Source organism: Mercenaria mercenaria, chromosome 4, assembly GCF_021730395.1.
Source record: "Mercenaria mercenaria strain notata chromosome 4, MADL_Memer_1, whole genome shotgun sequence".
Classification (NCBI taxonomy): domain Eukaryota; kingdom Metazoa; phylum Mollusca; class Bivalvia; order Venerida; family Veneridae; genus Mercenaria; species Mercenaria mercenaria.
The window spans coordinates 51,490,359-51,518,031 of record NC_069364.1 but is presented as its reverse complement, the minus strand read 5'-3'; the positions used below and the strand labels follow the sequence as shown (position 1 = coordinate 51,518,031).

Genomic DNA, 27,673 nt, shown 5'->3' with positions numbered 1-27,673 from the left:
CTTTGTCTTATGGTCGTGAACATTTGTGCCTTTGTGCCAAGTTTTATAAAAAATCCCTCCATGTCTCAAGTCTCCCCGTACTTGGATTCAGTGTTGTAATATTTTCTGGTCCATTGGGATCATGGAGTCCATTCAACATATGTGTAATAGAGTTCCGCTTAAGCTGATGCTAGGTGGCGTGAGAGGTGTTGCACATTTCATTACCTCTCATGAACAGACTCAATCAAACCGAGTCTGCTATTACTCTTCTTCTAAAAACTGTACGAACGGACGGACTGACAAACGGACAGTTAAATCCCAATCAGATTATTTCTATTGCAGCAGTGAATATTTTGACAGCTATATCTTATACATGCTTATTTCGGGTGGCGATTTTGAAAATGACGGTTTCTATATTAGTTTTATCAATAACTTAAGTTTTTCATTCTCTAGAAAATTGATGTAACTTAGTTAAATAAATGTCATTTAGTTTATATAATGAATCTTTGAACTATTGTAGCTCATCAATATTTGTACATGTGACCTATTTCAGGTGGTCATTTTGATAAAAAATGAGCTGCAAAATCCTCTGAAACATATTTAAATCAATACAAGGTGATGTATGTTATAGCTAATAGCAATTTATACCTCTTCCATATGTCCATGTTGGATCGAATTTAAGGTAGTCACTTTGAAAATGACGGCCATCTTAATTTGAATAGTCTGTGCAACGAAATAACGTATTTTTTGATAGTTTAGCTTGCTAAAGTTAAGTGATTTTATTATAAGCACAGCAACGGCTGCCTGAAATGAGATGAAAACCAACATACAAGCGAGTTAACGCCATCAAAAGTTAAGTGATTTGATGGCTTTCGCTCATTTGTTTGATTAGCTATGAATAATTTCTACTTGAAATGGCTGTCATCTTGATTTGTTTGTTTGTTTTGGGTTTAACGCCGTTTTTCAACAGTGTATCAGTCATGCAACGGCGGGCAGTTAAACTAACCAGTGCTCCTGGATTCTGTACCAGTACAAACTTGTTCTCCGCAAGTAACTGCCAACTTCCCCACATGAATTATCAGAGGTGGAAGGCGAATGAATTCAGACACAATGTCTTTTATCAAATCGTCACGGAGAACATACGCCCAGCCCGAGGATCGAACTCGCGACCCCGCGATCCGTAGACCAACGCTCTCCTTACTGAACTAAGCGGGCGGGCCTGTCATTTTGAATAAAGTTTACTTTTATCTTTGCTTCCCTTTTGATGTTCCCATGGCCTGGTAATGATTTCTGAAAGTTGTGCGCTTGTATCGCTTTTGCACTAATTCCACCCGACTAGTAAAGAACAGGTCTGACAGTATGCAAATTGCCAAGAAATGAAACGCAAACCATAGTTTAAGCCGACTGATATTAGGATGCAGAGTTAATAGATCTTTAGTTGAAATTAGTATGAATTACTTTATTTGTTTCCTTTATTGCAATGATATGTTTCTTTATAATTGGTTAGACGTTCTTAAGATTGTCCGTATAGGTATATGTGCAAATATGGAGATTGAGATACATCATCATTTAACATTTTATTCGCTGCTAGTAAAGAAACATTATTAACATTATTAATATTTTGTAACAACTAAAGTAAAATATTTATTATGTCATGCAATGAAATATGAGATTTGTATAAAAATTTCGTGTTCACCATCCAAATCAACGTTATACCAATATAAGGCTAAATTGTACTAATTAGACAACAATGTTTTAACAAAATGGCCCATCGCTCACCTGTTATTATTGCACTTAAGGACAAGAAGGTCAAAAAATCATAATCAAGATCAATCAAAAGAATTATGAGAAAATATAGTTGAAATTTTCTTAAAGTTACTTCAAATAAAATTATTTTCAAATCAGACAAGTAGTTTCATACCTGAAGGATTACATCAGAGGAGGTTAGGACTGATGAAGCCCGAAGGACAGGAACAACAAAGAGAAGAAATTAAAAATAAATCTAAGTCCTCAGAAAAAAAAATCTAAGTCCAAGGGACAGGAACAACAAAGGGAAGAATTTAACCAAAATTAAAAAAAAATTCTTACAAGGTATAGATATATTGATATTGTGCAGACAATGTCAAAAAAGCTAATTTTGGCCCTTTCAGGGGTCATAACTCTAGAACCCATTACGGGATCTGGTTGGTTCAACAAAGAAACCAAGATCTTATGGTGACACAAGTTTTGTGCAAGTTTGGTTAAATTCAAATCATAAATGAAGCTGCTATTGTGCAGACAAGGTCAGATAGCTAATTCTGGCCCTTTCAGGGGCCATAACTCTGGAACCGTACTGGAATCTGGCCAGTTCAAGAAAGGAACCCAAAATCTTATGGTGATACAAGTTGTGTGCAAATTTGGTAAAAATCAAATCATAAATAAAACTGCAATTGTGCAGACAAGGTCAAAATAGCTAATTATGGTCCTATCAGGGGCCATAACTCTGGAACCTATAATGGAATCTGTCCAGTTGATGAACGAAACCAAGTTCTTGTTTGGGGATACAAGTTGTGTGCAAGTTTGGTTAAATATCAAATCATAAATGAAGTGCTATTGTGCAGACAAGGTCAAATAAAGCTTATTTTGGCCCTTTTTAGGGGCCATAACTCTGGAACCCATTATTTGGGGTCTGGTTGGTTCAAAAAAAGGACCAAAGATCTTTATGGTGAACAAGTTTGTGCAAGTTTGGTTAAATTCAAAAACATAAATGAAGCTGCTATTTTGCAGACAAGGTCAAACTAGCTAATTCTGGCCCTTTCAGGGGCCCCTAACTCTGGAACCGTACTGGAATCTGGCCAGTTCAAGAAAGGAACTAAGATTTTATGGTGATACAAGTTGTGGGCAAGTTTGGTAAAATCAAATCATAAATAAAACTGCTATTGTGCAGTAAGGGCAAAAATGCTTTATTTTGGCCCTTTCAGGGGCCATAACTCTGGAACCATAATGGAATTGGTTCAAGAAGGAACCAAGACCTTTGGTGACATAAGTTTTGTGCAAGTTTGATTAAATTCAATCATAAATGAAGCGCAATTGTGCGGACAAGGTCAAAATAGCTTATTTCTGGTCCTATCAGGGGCCATAACTCTGGAACCTATATTGGAAACTGGCGTTGAAAAAAGAATCAAGTTCTTGTGATGATACAAGTTGTGTGCAAGTTTGGTTAAAATCAAATCATAAATGAAGTGCTATTGTCAGACAATGTCAAAAAGCTAAATTTGGCCTTTCAGGGGTCATAACTCTGGAACCCATTATGGGATCTGGTTGGTTCAACAAAGAAAAACCAAAATCTTATTTGGTGACACAAGTTTTTGTGCAAGTTTGGTTAATTCAAATCATAATGAAGCTGCTATTGTGCAGACAAGGTCAAGATAGCTAATTTCTGGCCCTTTCAGGGGCCATAACTCTGGACCCGTACTGGAATCTGGCCGTTCAAGAAAGGAACCAAGATCTTATGGTGATACAAGTTGTGTGCAAGTTGGTAAAAATCAAATCATAAATAGAACTGCTATTGTGCAGACAAGGTCAAAATAGCTCATTTTGGCTCTTCAAGGGGGAATAATGAATGAATGAATGAGTTGGGTTTTACGGCGAATCGACACAAAAAGGTCATATATCGCCGAGAAAATGTTAAATGGATTACGTTAATTGCAAAGCATAAATAAAACATTGAAGTAAAAACGTAAAATACATAAATTTGTGTTAATAATATCAAATGCAACATTAAAAAGTATAAAAGCGGTGATTAATAATCAAATAAGGTTCAGATTTTATGATTTACCTATTTCTTTCAAAAACTGCAAAATTTTGTCGGCTGAAATTTTGCTCGTACAGCTCTTTTAGAGTTCAACATGTGTTGTATGTGTTGCGCTGTGGATCGAAGTCTATACAGTCGATTAAAATATGTTTTATAGTAAGTGGTGTTTGACATGGTTATACTTTCTGGTTGATCTTCATTGTTCAGCATATTACGAATGAGTCAACGAGTATGACCTATCAGGTCAACGAAAAAGTAACATCTCATCCATGCGTAACAGATCTATTTTCCTTGGTGCCATTCTCTAAGTAGGTTTATTTCACGAAGTTTATTGTACGAGGAATTGTTCACGAGACTGCCATTTAGTTATAATGTATTTGTTGATTTTGACTCTAAAATCGTATATGAGTCAATTTCAATTTAGATTGATTTAATGAAAGTGTTTTCTTTTGCTGACAGTATAAGCATCTCTTCATTTCCATAATTACCTTACATGAATAGGAATCCAACAGATTATTGATGGACTTTTTTAAAGTTTGTTAATGAACACTGAGAAGAATATTTTGAATGAGAGGATTTTCTTCTATTACGGTTGTGTATTGATTGTAATACAATAAGTGTGTACGGAAAAGATGATAACTTTTCTTCATTAAATTCTGAAATTTATTAAGGGCCAAATCTTTTGCTTTTGCTTCTGCTGAAAAAATTGTAGCGTTTTTTGGTAAACGTAATTTTGACTTGTTGCAGGTTGGCTAACGGCGGCAAATCCAACTTTGATATCATCCTTGAAACCTTCTGTTATATAGGATAATGATCGTTGTAAGGCCGATTTGATTTAGTTTTATTTGGACTTGAATATTTAAGGGTTTGTTTTCAGCCCTTTTTCAAATACGGTTTTCAATATCAAAAAGAATGTTGGAGAATAAGAAATCCATGGTGTGTATTCAGAACTTATAATTTTCTTTCCAATACATCTGAAACCTCAAAATATGTTTCCTTCATAGAATTATACAATGCGAAATCCAAATTGGTTTAATTTGTTTTGGTTTTCTGTCATACAGAATCGTGGTATTTGGGTTTAATTTTGTTCTTATCGTGAAGGGTTGGATTTGTTGGCAGCTACCCTAAGGAGCTTATTGCAATGACTGTTTTTCACGTCTCGTATAATGGGTGGGTTAGTTTGCTTCTTCATTACAAGCTTTCAACAGGCGATGTTCTAACTGCGCCATGAGCACATTACGAAAGACATTGATTATGATTTGTATCCTGCATCTTATTTAATCGTTTTTTCTGGCTGAACCATAAACAACACATACCGTTTTTTTGCTTGGTCGATTCAATGATCTATACTGTCTTATCATAAACCTTTGCGATATGCTCCCAAATCAGTATTTGAAATTACCTTATATGATTCATCGATTTCAAAAACATTTGGATTGTATGGTATTTTTTGGGTGGTATAAATGAAAGCATTTTTATACCACATAAAATAACTACAAGTTATTTTGATTCGTCACTAACGGGTATTTTTGTACCATTTTGATAAAAGCTCTGGGTCACACAATGTTGTTTCAGTAATTGACATTTGTGGACTCAATGTGTTTTTGATTGGAAAATATTTAAATCATTTTCACAAATGGCCACCAAGTTTGAACTTTGTTCAAAACTACTGCTGTATTTGGAGTTCTTTAGTTGCTTTTTTTCTTTGAAGATAACTTATTTGGTAAGTAATCATAATTTAATGAACTAATTATCCATGGTGTCTTTCTTTTTCAATTATTATTAATTGTGATGCTTTATAAGTGTGAACAGATTAAATAGAACACTTGTGGAATCCATGTTCGCTGCACAAAATGAGTACAGGAAAGGGTTGTACAAACTCGTTCTTTAAATTTGACGTTCTGTTATATCTTTTGCGAATTTAATGTTGGTTCCCTCGACATTTTATAACATATGTCGTTTAGATAATTCTTTATAACAAGTTTTAATTGTAGTGTCTTAGGCTTGTTCTTAATCGTAAAAATTCTGTACAATATATGACTCTTTTGTTTTATTTTGGCTTCGGTATATATTATTTTCCTGTCGAAAATAGTTGATAAGTGGTGATGAGCTGATGCGAAAACCAGCTTGTATATTTGTTATTAGGCCTTGAAGTTTATAGTTACAAAATCACCAGTCTAGAGGTTGTTAATAAGTTTCTTGCGTTTTTATTATACAAACTGGTATGGTATAGTGCCTATCGGTCTATATTTACTGGGTTAGTGCTATCTTTACCGGGTTGTTGGTATTGGAATTAAACTATGCTTCTCTACAAGGAAATCTGGATTAAGTATGCCAGTTGTCCTAGGTTATATTTTACTTTCTAAGTAGGAGGTCTAATGATTATTGTGGTAAATGTTTTAAAAGTTGCATAATTGAATTTGGTCAGGACCAGTGCGGTATAGTGTCATTTATCTAATGCGATCAAGCTAAGTCATGTGTGTTGAATAATGTTTTATTATATTCTCATAATTTTTTGAATCACAATTTATTTTAAGGTTTGCATTTACTTTAGTCGTTTTTATGTTTTGATAACCTTTTATCTATTATTGTTTGATGATGAGTTTTTTGAATAAAGTTTTACCAAGTGTCACCGCCAACGATAGGCCTATACATTGTCATAATTGAATTAGATGATATAGGAATGGTCTGTCTTTGTTTGATGGGAATACTATTTGTGATTTTCCTTTTCCACTTATTTTGCGATTCATTTACCAGACTTTTTTTTAAACCGATGTCTAATTTAAGTTTTGATAAACGTCATGAATGCATGATTTTTTCTCGTGATTGTTTTATAGTTCTGCGAGCCTTTGGCTCTAAGAATACCACTAACTGATGTAAGTTTTCTCCTCGCGTCGGCCGTATATTGAACTTTTTATTGGCCGCTCTACTGTTTCGTACTGCAGTCTTTGCAATAATATTTATAACTAGGCTTAATTTTTATGTTACCTTTTCTTGTAGGTTAGGAATGGCACTTGTCCAGATATTTTCGGAATTGATGAATGGAAAAACACGACTCAAGTGGATCATAAAATTTAGTAAAATTTTAACAAAGTAAAATCTTTTTTACCATTAGCGTGTCAAATTGATTCATGTCAGCTTTTTTAAATTTGAAAACTATGTAGGGTAGGTCTCGTGGAAGATTAGATGCTTTTTGAAATACATTTCCCTTGGAAAAATGGTCAACTCTAACAATGCATATAGCATCAAGTACTTTCTTTCAAAATCATGATAGATGTTCGGTTGTAAAATTGTCAATATAAGTCGATGAAAATGTTAAATGTTGAAGGTGTTGATTTTACGTGTGGGATTGATTTCATTATTACACATGAGGGCAATTTCTTTCAATATATGTTTCATATATTTTGTCCTATTGTGTTGCTGTATGAAAAGCACAGATTTCATGTTGAAATTTTAAATCTCACTTCATTGCAATATTGGTTCCTTAGTGGGTATTGTTATATAAGATCTTCATGTTCTTCTTGATTTAGTTTATATTTGGGAGGTTTCGTAAATCGAACAGATTGTATTCGCCGTCGATGTATGGTTTCGTTTATTGCCAACTGATTCGGATTCTTGTTTTTTGAACTATGTTGTCTGTGCGGTACACTGCATTATTAATATTAATAGATGTCACTCCGACAGCTCTATCAGTGTTTGTTGTTTTATGAAGTTATACACACTGAATAATTTTTGAATGCTATTTTGTCCGTTTCCTTTAAAATGGTTTACAAGGCACATATGTGAAGGATTATTTTTTGATATTGAGTAGGAGAATTTCATTACCTTCTTTTGCTTTTAGTCCACGGCTAATTCCTCTGGATAATTTACTTTCCATTTACAGGCTAAATAAAAAAATTAAAGACTGGAAATTTAAATTATTAGTGTTGATTGACTCAGGGTGGGAACCTTTTGATTTTCAATCCTTTGTTGATGGTTATAATGGGCACGGGGCCTGATAATGGCGGTTCAGTAATCACTTCCCCTTGGTTATCCGGTTATATCATGAGCGGGGGAAACGTTTATGGGGTTTGATGGGTTTCATTTGATCCCTTTCCAAACCCATCAGTTTCAAGTCAATTTTTTGTTTGGGTGTTTGTGGTCTAACCCACGGTGATTAGTGTTTGATGAAACGTTTTGTAGTGACGACGACGCGTTGCATGAATACTTTGGAACTTTATGTTAGCTGGTGGCAGTGTTGGTTTAGCAGCTTGCCTTTGAAGTTGAGAGACTATGAACGGTTTTGCTGGTACTGTAGGCTTTTCATTTGGTACAGAAGTTTGGAGTTGGATTTTGGTGTGAAGTCAATGAATCTGTTTGAGTTCAGGAATCAATGCACTGTGTTGATTTGTAGTGACTGATTTAGTTTTTGTTGATTAAGTTTGTACGAGTGTTGGAGATGTAAAATTTGGCATTGGCATTGTGTCTCCTGCTTCTGGTAATCCAGATGCACTGTGTGATTTATGAATTGTAGAAACCTCCTTTTCGAATTTTCCATGTCTTGCAAATCTAGTGGTCGAGTCTTGGCTGAATGTGGCTCGTGCAAGGTTCACACAATCGCATTGGTCGAATACTTGTGTATGGTCATGAGAATGTCACTTACGGCCCGCATGTTGGGGCCATGTGTTATAGCACTTTGCAGTTTTTATCATTGTGCCCCAAACTTATTAAGATATAATTGCAATTGAAGAGGAGTTGGGATATTTGTTGTACTTTTGTGATTTGAGGATCCAAATTTTACGATTTGATGGAAGAAAAGTGTGTGATCTAATGTAAGAATAATAGTATTTGTGTGAATTTCTTTTCATAATCGATTGATTTTTATACGTCTAGCAGCAGTGTCATTGTTGTTCTGATAGGACTGCAAATTCTCCGTCTCCGAGACCCCTGCAAGGTCTGGGTACATCGAATGACCCATTGAGGTGTTTAAAAGTTCGGTGTGCAGCTCTTACATGGTCAGGTTTGTAAAATGAATGTACGGAAAGGAATTTCGTGTGAATGTGAAGCCTTTCTACACATTCAACAAGCGATCTCCAGCTTCGCTGGTTTTTGACTGATTTCGGCTACAACAGCAATACCAACCATCCAACATTCAGATGGTTTTTTCACAATTATAAATGTAGCGAAAGGGATTGACATTTTGAATGGTTAGTCTGTTGTTGGATCAAATGAAATCGAGGTAGGAAATGCCTTGTTGGATGTGTCATATGGTCGGTTGAGGATTATCACCTTCCGTGCAGAGTCAGAATCTGTTTTCGGTATGCGGTCGTTTTTTATTTTGGTTTTCCATAATAAATGTTTAAAATTCGTAAATCGCAGACCCCTCCCGCCGCGGAGTCCATCAAGGGATCATGAAATCAGAGAGGATATCCAGCGCTTATACTGTAGGGATACTGTTGTGATTAATCGACCAGGTAATTTTTCAATCTTGTTCATATCACCAGTGATTGCAGAAAGACAATCATGGAGTCAAGGGACTGTTACTCTACCCATCGTTTGGCAACATGCCACCCGTTTCTAGGAAACATAGATTGAAGTACTTTATGAAAATTTATTGTTAAATACATTGTAGTGAAGTATATGGGAGTTTATTGAGCGCACAGTTATTTGTGACTATACAGCAGAGTAAAGACAGAGTTTTGTGGATAACCGTATTTTGTTCCAAAGTGCTGTGTTGTGAAATTACTAAAATTTAACATAAAGATGCAGTTTGGATATAAGCTATAGTTTACGTTAACGTTAAATGGTGAGATTTCCTAGGGCGGGGCATGACTTGCCGATTGAATCGTTATCGGGCCAATACAGAACGACAGGAACGTCCTACACGAATTAGTGGCAAAGATGTGTATGGCAACCCACAATACCGGCCTGAAGAAGATGAGCACATTGCAAACAAGTACGCATCATATCCCACGGGTGCCATGGTGGGCAACTCAAATTCCAGGTCAATCCTCTCCGGCTTAAGGAGCAGCCAACCACGGCAATATGGTGGATCCATTTTCGGTAGGGGTGTGTACCCCTTGCATGGTGATAATGCCCGCATTTTCTATCAAACAGCGGCATAGGGGGCCGGTATTTCTAGGGGGAGGGGGAGGGGGGCGAGGGGTCCGGAGGGCATAAATCTGGAACCCATAATTGGAATCTGGCCAGTTCAAGAAAGGTATCTTGATATGATGGTTGATACAAGTTGGTAGTGCTAGTTTGGTTAAAATAAAATCATCAAATGAAACCAACTATCGTTCAAAGAATAGATATTGTTGACGCACAAAAAAATAAAATTATTCTGGAGTTTATGGGGCAATAAATCTTGAAACAATGATGGGATCTGGCCAGTTTTTAGAATAGGAAATGAGTTCATGACAATACAAGTTTATACAAGTTTGTTCAAATTTTGCTTGCAAAATGTACGGTCTCATTTGTTCATCTAGAAATTGTGGACGGAAGACGGACGGACGGTACGTCGGTCGAAAGGGCGATCAATAAAGTCTCCTGCCAATAGTGACTGGTGAGCTAAACCCAAATTCGTCATTTAAATTTTACAGACTTTTTGAACTGAATGTCACCAATACTAAAAGTTTCCTTGACACGTCGTCGTTTAATATAGCACATACTTTTTTGGTTACAACTTTCATTTTTTTGGCATTTGACGACTGTACATTAAGCTTGATATTAATTTATAGTGTAAATAATTGTAAATTGTAGATAGAATCGATAATGAATTTACACAATCAGGTGATTTATATTATGGTTTATAATGCTTTTTGATGTGCAGGATAATCATTTTGTTTTCCATCGTATGATTCTTACTTTGTGTTCGTTCATGGTAGAATCCACTTCCGTCTATTAACAATTCTTAGTAATACGTAATATTTTATTATCCAGAACCTTCCGTGCGCTGTTCTGTAGGTATTCCTTTATGTTTATTTGACGAACTGAAAATGATTTATTTAACTTACCTCTTTTCCGAATTGTTTCCTTCATTTCTCGAATCTTCTTAACCATTGCTGAATGTTGTTGACTTTCAACTTGTGTTACGTCAACAACAAAACATACCACATGTATTTTGTACGGCCCTCCTGCTAATGTAAACTCCTTGCCTATTGGCTTAGATTTTTTGCCAAACTAAGTAATAATTAGAAAATAGATTTACAAAGATTAATATACAAATAAAAGCCTGTAAGAAAAAACTAATTTACAAATTATCACTTTAAAAATAGATGTTTTTAGTTTTCTGAGCATGTGTTAAATGAGAATTAACAGCTTTTGACGTATGAGCAGAAAAGTTATAAGGTGCTTAATTCAACGAAAGTTAAAAATAAAATGCAGTTGTATAAATTATGCCTTTCTCATTACAGCTAAGCAGGGATGAAAATGAAAATATTAAATCTAATATATGAAACTGTGTGGCGGATATCTAATTTAGAAAGTTCTATACGTTTGTTACAACTGAAGTCATAGGAGGGGGCGGTGGACATCCAAAATGTACAATTTCACATACTGTAGGATATTCTTACATGGTTTCAGGATTCTAGGTCTACTACATTTTAAGATATTAGTCATTTAAGCCCATTTTGCATATTATGAGCTAGTCAATGGTCATAACTGTGGGCAGGCTAATTGAACACCTCTCCTACCCCTAGATAAAAGAATCAACACTAACTAGAGATGGTACCTACCCAACAAAATCTAAGGCGAACAACTATTATTTAACCAATAAACTTTCAACATAAGATAGTGGTCAAAAGTGAAAGAAAACCTAAATAGGTCTTTTTCCCAACAACTAATTAGGCAGATAAAATATGACCTACTTTTGTTTTCGATATACAACATGTGCACTTTTTCTCATGGCTTACATTGACAGTTAAAAGTTGTTCTGAGGCCCTGCTAGAAATTTTGTAGTGCATAAAGCTAAAACAAACTAACCTAGAAATTTTACATTAGGAAAGGTTACCTCAGATATTTAAGTTTACACTTTTTAGCTTAAGTAATTTTATTATTTATTTTTCCCCTTCATGTACATCATACAGACAATAATAATAACGTTTACATAATGCATATACAATTTTACAAACTAGTTTTATATATCGAATATGTGTCTATTTCTATTTTTTTTTTCATTTATATAACATGATGCTCATACACTATCATTTGTTTAATGTACATCAGGAAATCTCTTTTGAAATCTCACATCAATCTCACACCCACCCTCAAAGATACACGTTCTCATACAAACAACCTCTCATGCAATCATACAAACCATGATCAACAATTAGGTAAAATTTGCCGTCTTATCGGTAAAATTATCCCCCTTGAAATCACCTGGCAGTGCGATATCGATTTTTATCTGGTTGATATTTTCCAATAGAAACAAAGAAGGAAAAAAAGTTTGAACAAATATTGTTTTAATTAGAATGAACACACAATATTTATTATCCTATTGAAGTGTTCGTCATTCTTTTCTCTTTACAAAGATATAAAAATTATTTATCTAAAATGAAGAATTAATGCTTCCCTTGGCGATTAAAAAACATCACTATCAGTCTCTGTTTACGACATATAGTTACTGAATAAAATAAGCAAAAACCTGTGATACGTATCTTATTCTTTTCCCTGTAGCCGCTTTATTCATATATTGAGAATATTTATTATCCTATTGAAGTATTCTACAGACAATAAACTTTTTATATATGTTTTTATTTTGAAATTATTTTAATGTCTTCTTGCTTCCCTAGACGTTTAAAAGTTGGTGATTTTTGTATTATTTCTTTATTTGCCGTGTCCGTGGTATTTCCGGACGCGTGCGGAAACGCACGAACCCGCCCGAAGTTTAGCTGCCGATGATACAGAAAAAATATTATTGTTACAACATAGTATTAAGTGATAATAATAGTGCGGGAATAATTTCAGTTATATTAAGGCGAACCATAGTTTTTGGGAATTACAAGCTTACCGCAAAATAAATGTTACAAAGAAAGATGCTGACGTATCATGTTAATAAATAAAATAAAAATAAGACATGATGCACATTGCAACTATATATATTTCTTTCTAAACCACTGTCTCGTATTTTAAAGATTCGTTTAATTATACTTATATATACCCCTTAGTTTAAGTTTTAACCATAAATATGTTATAAAGAATTTATATAATGCAACATTTGAGTAAATTGTTTTCGGAGCCCCTGAAACAGCCATATTAAAGCGCTTTTCGATAGTTGTTTATTACCAATTAACAGCTTTTTGCAAGTTTATTGCTTATCAACACCTTTTTATTACGGGATTAGGGACGATCAGGTCTTTTTATTACACAGATAATAATCTTCTCGGTGACTGCGTAAGAGCATTTTGAAAATTGTAACATGTTTAATGAACGAGACTTAAATACACAATAAATATATTGTTTCATTTTCAAGTACAAATGTTGTTAGATACATAAGATAATGGGACAGTGATTGAGTATTTACTTGTATTTGATTAACAGTATTTTTTCCTGAATACAGGTTAATTGTTCGATATTAAAGTATAGATATATAGAACACGTGTTAAAAGTTCGCCTAAAAGTGAAAATATTATAGTATAGAAGTTTTGTGACAACATTGCGAAAAATTGTCGTTTATTAATTTATTAGTTTATTCAAAGAAGTATAAAATACATTTTTAATTTTTTTATAGCTCTTTGGTTTATTGTCTCTCCTGAAAATTATTATGTACTTTCTCTGCTCCATATTATATAATGCTTTCATTTGCTGTAGGCATTGTATTTATGAAATAAATCGAAATTGAAGTGAACTGAATGTATGCACAGCTAATCTCAAGAAGGTATAGCACGCGCTAAAAGATATGAAAAATCTGTAATCCCCTGTTCATATAGTAAAAATATTCGTGATAGTTATTATGAATAACCTTTACACTACATTAGTGTCACTTTATCCTAAATCTTTTCTAAAAGACTTTTTTCTATGGTGTGCTTGTTTTATTCTTAGGTTTTCCACTTTTTATTTTAAAAATCTGACATTTATTAAATCAGTCAGTCAGTCCCTTTTGAGAAACTTGAGAAGTCATAATTCGCACATACTTTATTACACAATGACTGGCTCGGGGGCAAATAGGTCACACTTCCAATTAACAGGCTCTGGTGTCATAAAAAGATACCTTTTACATTGTCAAGTATGTTTGTTAGTTTGTTTTTCTGTTCATTTTTCATCAGTGTGTGACAATATGTTTTTCAAATGTTCATTACATAGCAAAATTAATTTTAACAAGTTAAATATGATTAATAATAATAATAAAAATATATTTTTTTCCCTGCTTTCTATTTTTTAAGATAATAGTAGTTTCATGTACATGTATGTTATGCTCGATTTTGTGTATTTATATTTGTTTTTATGTCTCAGTTTCTTTAATGTAGAATATAAAGAAGATAATATAGTGTTGATCATATTTTCATATACTATGCCAAAGAAGTATAAAACATTTTTTTTATAGCTCTTTGACTATGCAAAATAAAAGAATAAATAACGTAGTGTCTTCTTTTTTCCGTTCCGTATTTTACATTATTGAAAAACAGAATTAAACCAAGTTGATGACTATATTTGCTGTTGTTGTTTTACCGGTACTTAAAATTGGTGTAAAATAAATCACCCTTCCCACTACGTTTTTACAGGAGATCTCTAATCTATAATCCTTGTTTTTTTATGATCGGCAACTCCCGTGATACGATAAGCGGAGATAGCCGAACCATAACGATCTAAAAAAATATCCGATAGTGATCGATATTTAGCTAGACGGTCGAAGGGAGACAACAAGGTATAGCGTTGATCTCAATAAACAAGGAAAGATAATAGAATCGATTTTTGCCCAATTCTTCAGTATGACTCACACATATGTATACATATGTGATATCAGCAGATATAGTGTTGTATATCTACTTTTTGTATCCAACTGCCATTTGCTAATCTAAAAGTATTTTGGGGAGAGCTTTTATATTATGTAGTTATTTGAAGAGGGAATCAATCCATTCCATTTATTGTAATATTCATTTAATTTGTCATGTTGTAACGCTATTAACTTTTCCGTTTCCAATCTTATCTTCAAGTAATTTAAGAAATGTTCTAAAATTGGCATAGTTTTATTGATTTTATTTTTGTAAATAAAATATTTTGCTGTTAAAATGATAGTATTTTTAGCTTGACTTTGTAGAACTGGTTCCGTAATTAAAAACGCCATTATCTCATATGTGAGTTCTAATTGTACGTTACGTTTTGTTGAAGAAATTTTCTCAAATATCTCCAAAATGTTTGTATATGTGGACATTCCCAGAAAAGATGTTCAATGGATTCAACATGCATCTGACAGAAAGGTTTCATTCGATAAGGCCTTGTTTTAGTAGAAGTTTATTTGTCGTTATTATTCTGTGTATATTTGTACTGGAAGTTTCTAAATGTACTATCTATCGTTGCTGTAAAGATATTCCTATATATTGATTTCCGTATTAAATTTGCTTTTGAAGTAATATTCTCCCATTTCGTTTCAGCTTTATTTGTTAGTGTTTTTATTTGATGTTCATATAGGAATTTATTTGCCCTTTTTCTATCTGTATTTTTTTTAGTTCTGTAGGTATACTTTTTATTTAAAACATGTATTTGAGATAGTCATGTTCAGAAAGGCTATTCGAATTTTTAACGTCTTCATATGTATTGAATTGGTTTTTTCCGGAAATCATATAAATGTTCGAGATATAACACGCCTTTGTTGAACCATGTTCTACAGAAAAATGTTTTGTCGTTTACTTTTGTGCATCTCTTAATGACGCTCGCTACAGTTTCGTATTTTTTCCCCAATAATAGATTTTGATGAAATATTTTGTATTAAATGATCATGTTATGCTGTATTGAAAAATGAAATAAAAATACTAGGTCACCAGCTTTGTTTCAATTTAATTTGCCCTAGATAAGGTGCTATTTTTAACATTTTTTTTTTAAATTTCTATAATTCTAAAATATATTTCAGTAAAGTACAATAATCAGCATAAATTTGATATCTAAGCATTTTTATAACGGAAAACAATATATCTATTTGAAACATGCTCAGAGAAATCAATAGAAAATGATTTTGTAAAGAAAGGAATACTTGTTCAGCAGACCCAAGTGCTATTTTTACATATTTTTGTCAATTTTAAGTTGGTATTTCTGCTATTTTATCGAGTTTCGCATAATAGAATTTAATCAAACTCTGCACATACCTTTTGTTATGTCTACCTAATCTAAAACAAAAAGAAAATTGATAGGCCACCATATTAGATTTCGCTTAAATCAAATTACAACGCGGTGGGGTGTGGCGGGCATTTATACAACGCAGGTTGGTACGAAATACTCTTTTAGTGTTTGAGCAAATGACTTAGAGATATATCAAATTATAAAAACGGCAGATTTCTTAAAAAGCAGTTTTTAAGGTGTTTCTGAAGCATTTTGATGGCATAGAACGATAAATGTTTCCTAATTTGTTTATTGTTTGTTTTGGTGTGGTTTGTAAAACAGATAAATAGTAAATCAATTTTGGTAGAGCAAAACTTTTTATAACTGTGACTTTTCCCAGTAGCGTCAGTTTCCTATGCTGCCACTGTTTGAGGCAATTCTTAAAGGATTCAATTTTTGTTTCTAAATTTTTAGATTGTGACTTTTGTGTATCTGTATAAAAGGTAATTCCAGGAGATTGCGCAGAATCTGATGTCCATCTAATTTTTTTTTTATTTGTACAGTATCTAAAACTTGTATTACGTATTGAACCAGCTTTTAATACTTTACACTTTTTTCATTTAGTTTTAGACCTGAAATATTTCTAAAATTGTCTAATATACTTATTAATGTTTCAAAAGACTTTCTTGATCCATCAGTTATAAACGTGGCTTCGTCAGCAAATAAAACATTTTAAACTTCGATATCATTGATATGTATTGCTTTTACATCATTGTTTTTTTTAGAATACAATTTGATAATAACTCTATACAAATGATAAACAAGTAAGGGGAAAGGAGCATCTTTTTTAGCTTAAGTTATTTTTTGTTCTCACTGATAATAACTTAGTTTACACAAACTTACATTAGACTAAATTTACATTTTACTATACTGAATTTATTAAGCTGTTGAGACTTCTGATATAGACTATAGACTATAATTGGGAAAATTCCAAAATCAATGAAAAACTGTCAATTCAAAAGTTGTCCATTTTGCTTCAGATATTTTAGAAGGTCATATTTTTTTAAACATCAGATATTTCTATTATTGCATAGAAAGGAGGAAAAGCATTAATATATTTAGTAAACTGGTGCACTTAGCTATCACTTCACACCGAAAAAAACAACTGCAAAGACGAATTTGAATTTTTTAGGTATCATCTCCAAACTAACACCCAGGTAAACAACTTTACATATTATATAACAATTGACCCTTGGTCATACTTTTTGAGGTATTCGCGACACAAACATTTAAGCCCTTTATGCGTATTTTTTACTGTCAATGGCCATAACTCTGGCCTGACCAAATAACACACCAAACAAAACCCAGGCTCCGTTTTCACTAACGTTCTCTAATCAAAATCAGCTCATTTTTGAGAAAAATCTCAACTTTGATTCTCAGCTTGAGATTTTTCTCAGATTGGATTTCACTGAAAATCGCTCAGTAAAATCTCAACTTCCGCGCTGAGATTTTTCTCAGATTTCTTCAGTCAAGGGTTGAGCTGTCTCAGAGTTTTTCTCAAAGAAACAAAATGGCGACTTTTCGGCGATACAATATACGCCGCCGATGTAGTCGGTGCCAGTTTCACATTGATTTCACCAGTATGTCATGAATGGCAACAAACATTTATATGACAGACAGTACACTTGAAATTTCGAACATTACTGAATTGTGTATAAAGCCTGTGTGCGTGCGTGCGTGCATGTGCGTGTGTGTCATGTTAATTGCCAAATGCCTAATACTTGATGACAGATGTTTTATGCTGTATACTTATTACCAAATGCTAAATGCAAAATACTAAGTTAGCTTATGTTTCTTTATAAATAATGAATATAACTTTCAATTATTTGTAAACATTAATATAATATTCTGCCAGTCTGAAATTATAGCAAAATAGCATGTTTTTCCGGTCATGCGAATATGGGAATGATACTGTTAATTATATGTTATATAAGAATACACATCTATTTATGTCCCTGCAATCATTGATATGAATACACCGGATGCAGTAATATGTGAATCACAAAATAATGTATAGTTACGGCCGCATATCTGATTTCCATATACTCCTAATAATTGTACTCAAAATATTTTTGACCGGCACTAGTGGCAGACAACGTGAAATATCATAATGCAAAATCGCTCTACCCGAGGTCACATTATTTAGACTAATTTCCTTAGACATATGCCCGATGTAATTGTCATACGTTCAAGATGCTATACAACTATGCAATAATTCCATGATTCGTGTAAAACAACATAATGTTTGTGTTTACCTTATCTCTCTCATATTTTGTAAAACACATGCAATTTGATTGGTTCAGAAGTGACAATAAGCCATAAATGTCTTAATGAAGCTGATCAATTATAATATTGAAAATACACTGCCTTTGTAAAAACATGTATATTGTAGATTCCGGTTTGATATCGTGAAACTGTACATGTTGTTTATGTTCAACTATCCGAGAACATTTCTCAACGCTTCATTTTGTCTCAATAAAGCCATAAAATCACTACCCCAACTACACACTCGTGCTCTTGGAAAGATTCACGAGGCTCCTTGGATGTTTCGCTGCTTATGTCTTAAAATCAGCTGAGAAAAATCTCAAGACTTGAGAAAAAGTTTATTTAAAGGCAACTTGAGAAATTTCTCAGCTGAGACAATTCTCACAAAGTTCTGAGAAAATCTTGAGCTGAAAACGTTAGTGAAAGCGGGGCCAGGTGCACAACTTTACATGTTAAATGTCAACACTATAATGTTTCATGACTTTAAGTCAAATACTTTTTAGATATGCACGACAATATTTCTAACAGACGGACGGACGGACCTACAGAAAACGATAAATCTAAATGCACCCGGGGCGGGTGGGGGCGGGCACATAAATGTTTGTACTTAAGATAAATTCAAATGCCATCATGAAAAAGTTTCAAAATTAGGTCTTTCATCAGTGGCAAATATCTCAAAACGAGGTTTACAGACCTGAACATATTATTGATAACGCCATCAAAATTGTATTTTTTTCATAGGATCCAACCTTTGAAATTTGCTTAAGAGTATTTTTTACATCGATCAAAAGAAAAAAAAAAAGAAAAAAATAAATCAATAAATCCTATCTTTTTATTGATATATAGATCTGTTTAGTATAACATGGTGCCTTGAAAAAGAACGGTTGATTAAATTCTATATACTCAGTAGCGGAAATAATTTTGATCCAAACATGTAGAACACCCTTAACCCTTTGTTCATCAAGGAAATGTAATTTTTGTTCCCTGTAGCTACTTGTCTGATAATAAATTCAATAAAGTAATATAAAATCAAAACAAAACTGACTTCATAGCCTGGTTTTACATTCCCATTCAGTATTTGATCGATTTCATGTTCATATCCACTGTTTGCAGTGAACCCTCGGATATCTATGACCTGGATTGGCATGGCATGTCCAGATTTCGTCTTTAATTCATAACGATGTAGCTGCAATAACGTGAACTTGTGTCATATTTTTGAAAAAAAGTAATTGTAGTATACGACCTAACTTGTATATATCTCAAAAAGTAAGATTTTGTGTTTATTCTTACGAATCACAATACGTTTTGTATTGGTGAGTGTAGGGGAATGGCCATCATTCATGAAAAATCTTGCGAACTCCAAAATCCAATATGGCCGCCGATATTTTGATATACAACACATCCAACAAGGGTATATATTCAACTTTCTAAATACTTTTAACGCTTCTAACTACTGCTGATATGTTTATACAATGTATACATAGCAAAATCCTTTTTCTGGACTATTTTCCGTATTTTCTGAAATACTTGCCTCTATTGTTAGAAAAAAAAAGGGACAAAAGTTTGCCATTTTGAGGCCATAAACCTATTTTTGCTTCTGTTTTCATATTGTTTATTATCAAATTGTCTTAAAAATGATCTATTATTATAAAACAGATCATCACAAATTGCACCACAGGAAAATGGGCGTTCATGAGCATGTGAAAGACTGATAGAAATATATGGTTTTATGTTTTATTTTTACTAAGTTCTTGGACGTAGAAACTGTTAAGTGCATCCTTGAGGTCAATAAAAATATGTTTTTTTTCTATGAGTTGACCTTATATCTTAGTCATTAATCAGGGATTAAGCAACCAGTGGATATAATACGAATATTGCGTATATTCATGATGAAATTGTTTCTTTCTGGTTCTTCATTGCTATGTACATTAGTTTTGTAATATCGCATTACCCCGAACGTTAAATAAGTATGACATTAAATGAATGAATGAATGAATGAATGAATAAATGAATGAATGAATGAATGAATGAATGAATGAATATTGATATTAGTATCTTACATACATTATATCTTGATAGTTCAATTTCCTTTCCTTTTATAATAAAATGTGTGAGAAGATCTTTTGGAAGCATAGAATGCACCGACTTAAAATATATACAGCAAATGCATTTCAATTCCCATGAAATCTATTTGTTTAAACAGCATTCCCGACTTTGGAAACAACCACAATTAGTTGGCGATTTTACCGGGTCAGATATTTATTATTGCAAATATACTGAACAAAAAAAAAAAAAAAGAAACTTCCTATTCCTATACATATTTGTTTAATGTTATAAAAGGAATCAACATGTCAAATGGCCTTCATGTATATGTTTGGGCGAACAATTATGTGTCACATAAAATCAATTATAACTGGACTGTACGCATTACACAAAAAAGAAAACGTTGAACTCGATATCCTCGTGCATGCATGGACCAGTACGATATGTGTTTATAAAATCAAGCCTTTCAGTCTGATTTTATAGACTTTGTTGTCAATAAGAACAGGAGGGTCAAGATCGCCCTAAGTCGCTTACCTGAGAAGCATACCATAACAGTGTAAACTTGTTTGACCTAGTGATTTCATGGAAACAAATATTCTGGCCAAGATTGGACCAAAAATGTGGTATCATGAGTTTAAACAAGTATTTTCTTAGATATGACCTAGTGACCTAGTTTTTGACCCAAGATGACAAATATTCTAACTTGACCTATTTTTTTCAAGCCAATCATTCTGACCAAATTTCATGAAGATCAATTGAAAAAAACAGTCTCTATCACATACATGAGGTTTCTCTTTGATTTGACCTAGTGACCTACTTTTTGACCCAAGATAACCCATATTCAAACCGACCTAGATTTTATCAAGGCAATTATTCTGACCACATTTCATGAAGACCAATTGAAACATACAGTTTCCATCGCATACAAAAGGTTTCTCTTTGATTTGACCTAGTGACCTAGTTTTTTACCCCAGATAGCCCATATTCAAATTTGACCTAGATTTTATCAAGGCAATCATTCTGACTAAGATTTCATGAAGATCAATTGAAAAATACAGCCTCAATCTCATACACAATGTTTTTCTTTGATTTGACCTAATGACCTACTTTTTTGATCCCAGATGACCCATATTCAAATGCGACCTAGACTTTATTAAGGCAATCATTTTGTCCAAAATTCATGAGAATAAAACTGAAAAATACAGTCTCGATCGCATACATAAGGTGATTTTATAATTTGCCCTAGTGACCTACTTTTTGACCTCAGATAATCCATATTCAAACTCGACCTAGATTTTATCAAGGCAATCATTCCGACCAAAATTTCATGAAGATCAATTGAATGATACAGCCTTTATTTCATACACAATGTTTTTCTTTGATTTGAACTAATGTCCTAGTATTTGACCCCAGATGACCAATTTAGGAACTTGGCCTAGATTTCATCAAGGTTACCATTCTGACCAAAATTCATGAAAAAGCTAAATGTTGACAGACAGCAGGGGCGTAGCGTGATCAGTTTAGATGTTACTCAAGGGAAGAGTGTGGGGGAGAGGAATCCCCTCCTTCGGCTGGGTCCGAGGAGCCTCCCCCGTGGAAACTTTAGAGCAAACCTAGAGAAAGCAGGGTGGCTTCTGGTGACTTTTCTCACCAAAACTATGCTTCCTCAGTTTTGAACAAAATATTCACAAACGGCTCGAAATGTAAAGAAAGGTCTATATAAGTTGATGAACGATACAAATCGGGGTCGGTGAGAGGGGTGGGGCTGGCATTTGGAAGGACTTGAACTAGGCTGTTTATTTATTCAGGACGAAATTAGTTATTCACAAATTAAGCAACATGAGCTCTTTTTCCAAACTTATTTGTTGTACACAAAATTTGCATTCACTATACATTTTACTATGGAAAGACAAAAGCGTTAAACATTGCAGTAATAATATCAATGACGGTCCTTTCCGCGAGATTGCACGCGTAATCTGACGTCCTTCACCAAAAATATGAATAAAATGGCCTCGTTCCAAACATTCTTTCAAAATTGGACGCCAAAGCATTCAAAAAGAACATTTAATTATAGCTTTAACTAATTTTTCTGACGTCAAAGATCACAGCTGAATGATATGACTGTATAAATTATCACTGGAGTTAAACATATTTTAAATAAAAACCAGGAACTGTATTTTTATCAGAAGGCGAATTATAGTTGAACGTGGGCGGGTCTTTTTTACTGTGACTAAAAGATCGATATCTTGACATTTATTTTGATTTTCTGATACTCCTGGAAAGTAAATCGGTTATTTTTGTAGCAAGCTGTCGTAAAATTGAACGGTATTTTTGTGCGTTTATATGGGCATGAACCACACTGGAAGGCTTCTTGCCAATCAATCAAATGAATCGCTAGCGCGATTCATGAATTTGCAAGAAGTCCCAGAAAATAGCATTCAGTTCTTAAATAAAGTACACATGTGTGCATACGTGTTACAACGAAATATATGCAAATCACCTTGCAATAAATACTATAAACTGCCTAGGAACTGATTAGACTGCTGAGGACAATCTTTGACTTATGCACAATTTCAAAACCGAAAAAAAATGATGAAGCTATTTCCATAGATTCTTATTTCATTCTTCAAGTTCAAATATTTAATTACTAATGTCGTCTACACATTTCCTTTATTATCGTTTCGTGAACTTGGATTTTATATTTCAGCCTAAACATCTGTCACAAGACTTTTGTCTCTGTATCATTATTTACTTGATTTCCAAGGATGTAGAGATACATGTTTTAGAAAATCAATGTTCGTAGCAAGGACGACTGTTATATTAAAATGCAACATGCAACTTGTAAACATTGTAAACATGCAACAGATGGCTAAAATAATCTTGGTCTAGAAATCAATATAATGCTTACAACATTATTCTTCAACTGCAATATTTAAAAGAGAATTTACCGTAAATGGTGGTTATGAGCATTTATTACATTTGTGCATCCTTGGTTTAAAGAAATCGAGGTATTACCGTATTTCAAATAAAAGGTATTGAGGTGTATGTATAATTATTTCATGCGTTAAATAATTTTGATTGATGTATTTTTCTGGCAATACATTTTGGGAAATGGGTGTCAGGGCATAAGAAGGTGACTGTGTTGAAACTTTGTTTCTCTAGAGTCCCCCTTCCCACGACTGGGTGCAGTAGGGATGAGTAGGTGCCTCTTAGCATAATGGCCCAGAAAGTATATTCATAAGGTAGAAATTAATGAACTGATAGTTTATATGACTGATGTTGAGTGTTATACTATGGCAATGCGGATAACAAAGCCTAAATGTTAATTTATGAATTTGTTCTTTTTGCTCCCGTTGATTCTCTTTGATTATGGGATAGATAATTTATTTTTGTTTGAGCGTAGCGAAACAGGAAATAATTAACAAATAATCAAGGCCTTCGAGTGGTTTATCGTCTAATTTCCCACGGTTCAGAGTTCAGATGCGTAGGAATTGAACCACGAAGGTGTTAGCCCGAGTGGTTAAATACTGAAGCATCTGAACCGTGGTAAATTAAACAATAAATCACAACATTTCCGCCTTTGTTTAACTGGAAATCAAATCGAGCCATGTTAGAATACTTGGGAATTCATAGTTGTTACAGACACAATTGTTATTTTACTAGTGATGGACAATTGCCATTAGGAAGATTGTTCTTATGGTCAATAGCAGCTATAGTATATATGCATCTGAAATCATATGTGTATTTAGAATTTTAAATATATCTAGATTTAAATAAGTATTTACAATAACAAGAGCAAGTAGAGCAAGAAAAAAAAAACAAAATTTAGACATTTTGATAAAAGAGCAACAACAGTCTGCCGTCATAAAAAATATAACAAAGTCAAGGACCAAAACAACAGCATACTCATATGCTATGACATTGTCCATACCTCCATACCTCCATACCTACTCCTGATCTGTTTTTTATTGCTTCTATGGAGTTTTTAACCTTTTTATTTTTTATTTTTGGATCTTAAATGATACTCAGCTGAGTAACCGAGTATGCCACGCTACGCGCATGGACAGACAGACGACAGACGACGGACGCCGGACATCGAGCGAACACAAAACGTTGTTGAAATAAAAAATGAAATCTATTCAGTTTTCTTTCTTATTGATATGCCTAGAAGTCCAGCAAATTTACGTGAACATGTCATTGGCATGCTCAATTTTAATATGGCGACAAATAAGGTTTCTAGGGTTGTTGGCAGTTCTAGCCGTGCTATTCAAAACATTAGGTAACGTTTCCAAGCAACAGGGCGTACAGAATATTTACCACGTAGTGGAAGTCAGCGCGTGACGTGGACTGGACAATACCGCTATATCATGAACACCCACCTATGTAATCGCTTCCAAACTGCCTCTGCCACTGCTGCTAACACCCCTGGTACACATAGAAACCGAATATCTGACAAACTGTACACAATCGTCTGCGCGATGGTGGTCTATGTGGACGTCGTCCTAACGTTGACTGTGTTATGTTGCGACGTCATTGCGTAAATCGTGTTAATTGGACACGTACAAACAATTGCTGGTTAAGGCAACAATGAAATAGCGTTCTCTTCTCCGACGATTCGAGATTTTACATTCATCGAAGTGATGTCAGGGTTCGAGTATACCGTAGGAGTAATGAACGTTATGCCGACAGCTGTATACTTGAACGTGATCGTTTTGGAGGTGGAGGTTCCGTCTTGGTCTGGACAGGCATTGCGCGTGGTTATCGCACACCTCTCATCATGATCAAAGGGAATTAGAATGCTACCTAGATAAGATTCTCGCGAGGCATGTCATCCCACTGTTTTAAAATATTGCCAGTATCACTCTGTTTAAACAGGTTAATGTCAAAAGCCATGCAGCTACAGAAACTGTGAATTTGCTCCAGACGAGTAACTTTGCATTTATTAATAACTGACCCGTCAAAAGCCCAGATCTGAATCCCATAGAATACCTGTGGGATAATTTGGACCAGCGTGTTAGACGTCGTCCTATTCCATCTTCTAACGGCAATGAACTAACACAAGCCTTAATTCAGGAGAGGAACAACATTCCACAGGCCGAAATCAATACACTTGCCAGGCAGTCCTCTATACTCAAGGTGGCCATACTCGATATTAATATGTGATTTTGGTGTATGATCCCTTCAACATTAAATCAACCCTTTCATCAGTTTTCCGTAAACGTAGAGCGATAAAAGTTTCCACACAAATTTACATTAAAATACTCTTGCAATACATATAAAAATAATTTGACCTTTGATTTAAGAAATAATAAATGTGTTCCTATATTTTATCAGTTAATAAAATATGGGCAGGAGTTTGGATGCGTAATAATTAAATCACGAGTGCGTAGCACGAGTGGTTTAATTATTCGTAACCGAACGACTGCCCATATTTTATTAACTGATAAAATCATTGGAACATATTTATTATTTCGATTCTAACAATGCAAATCATTCGTATTTTAAAGTACTACATTTTCAGCGTAATACGTCATTCGGATCATATGCAGTTACAATTTCCCCCCATGGTTAGAAGGTGTTGCATAGCAAATGGAACGTATAGATATTTGTTCCTTTGTTATAAGAATTTTTAGAAGTATTCATAAAACTAGTTACCAAACAGCTCGCAAATTATTTATGAACAGAATAATCAAATTAGGTAAGTTGACCCTGTGTTACGAGTTACAAGCATAACTTTTATATGACGTCACATCATTATGACGTTATACTTTATGTCATACATTTATGACCGCTGAATCATAATTGAGCTAGCTGAATATGCTTGCAGGGATCAAACGTGTTTTACGGTCCTACATATAAGTCAGTATGACTTTTTATCATAATTATGTTTTTTAAAATTTTGTTTTCAACCGTTTGGCCCTGAAATAATTCGTATGTAATGGAACAGAAGTAGAGTTTCTTATGTCACAAACATAGGGGGTGAAATGTAACAGCCAACCATATTTTATCGTAGATTCATGTATAGGCGATTTCGCTATATGTTTATATAGCAATTGCTGCGGATCGTGTCAGAATTCATATTTACGTATATCTGCACTAAACACAGAGTAAGTTACTTATTTTGTTCAGTTTATAAGTAATATTTAAATATTTTATTATAGTGACTTCTATTAAACATGTCACAAATTATATTAATGATAATCAATTTAAAATAAGTCATGGAAAGTGTCTACTCTGATATCATTATAAAATGGACACTAAATCAGGAAGTGCATGTCATCTTCAATTTTCTGATTATTGCAAGATAAACAATCTTTGCTCTGGTTGCTCCCTAATAAATCGCCCTGTTTCTACACTTTACGGAAGATTACCACATCTGAACAAGACTAACAATGATCGCTTGTGTTTACTCTGGTTTTAATACACACATACACATATTTTTCTGTTCCAAAAGTATCTTTGAATGTTACATTAGTTTGTAATTTAGATAATTTCATTACACCCGCTTTTCAAATATTGGGGTGATACTACCTTTGCCTTAGCGATGTTTTTATGAGCAGTAGTAATATAAGTAACCCAGGATCAGAATAAAAATGAAAACTAAACAGTAAACATATCGTTTGAGTAATTTCCATTTTGACATCACTCAATGCACGTTCATAATGATCGCCATTCCCTTTCACACTCGTTTAAAAATTAATTGTATGTCAAAATTACCGGACCCTTATTTCTCAGTATCTAGTATATGTCAGTAAATGCAAGCTAAATTCATTAAATTAACACTTGTATATTCTGTAGTTAATATTATTATCAAAAATTGTATTTGCATTTTCTTTCAGTTTCTGTAACGGCATCTGGTGGCATGTGTTTGCTCAAAATTATAGAAATGGAAGGCCATAATTGTTTCCATTAAATGCAGTGATATCGAAAGCATTCTTTGTGACATACAACAGTATAACAATGATTGTAGTTTTTTTCCAGCAAGTAAATTATGTTCTAGTTACCCAGCTGCCGAACTAAGGACACTGAAGGCATCTTAGTGTTTGAATCTTTTTATACATAGTTTTCATCTTTTATTACTTATTTAAACATGGGTTTTTCGGCATGTTTCGTTAAAATATCATAGTGTCATTTTTTACCGAGTATAAACTAGAAAGCAAAATGCGGTATATATTAGTAATAGACTGTAAATGTTTCACCTTAAGTAAGCAGAAAAAGCGTGAGCGGAACTCTTTGAAAATTCTATATTATGATATTAAATGAGAGTTAATTCACCAATGTCTTTAAAATCATGCTATATAA

The 27,673-nt window shown here is 33.6% G+C and overlaps 1 protein-coding gene across 1 annotated transcript in view; it reads right to left on the bottom strand.

Annotated features, from left to right (window-relative positions):
* LOC123551683 (uncharacterized) overlaps positions 1-27,673 on the bottom strand; it is a 74,334-nt gene that overhangs the window by 40,431 nt on the left and 6,230 nt on the right. Inside the window, exons 4-5 of the mRNA XM_053541144.1 lie at positions 19,374-19,514; positions 10,768-10,933 (exon numbers count right to left, since the gene is read on the bottom strand). Of these exons, the coding sequence (XP_053397119.1) occupies positions 10,768-10,933; positions 19,374-19,514 (307 nt within the window). The remainder of the gene's footprint in view (positions 1-10,767; positions 10,934-19,373; positions 19,515-27,673) is intronic.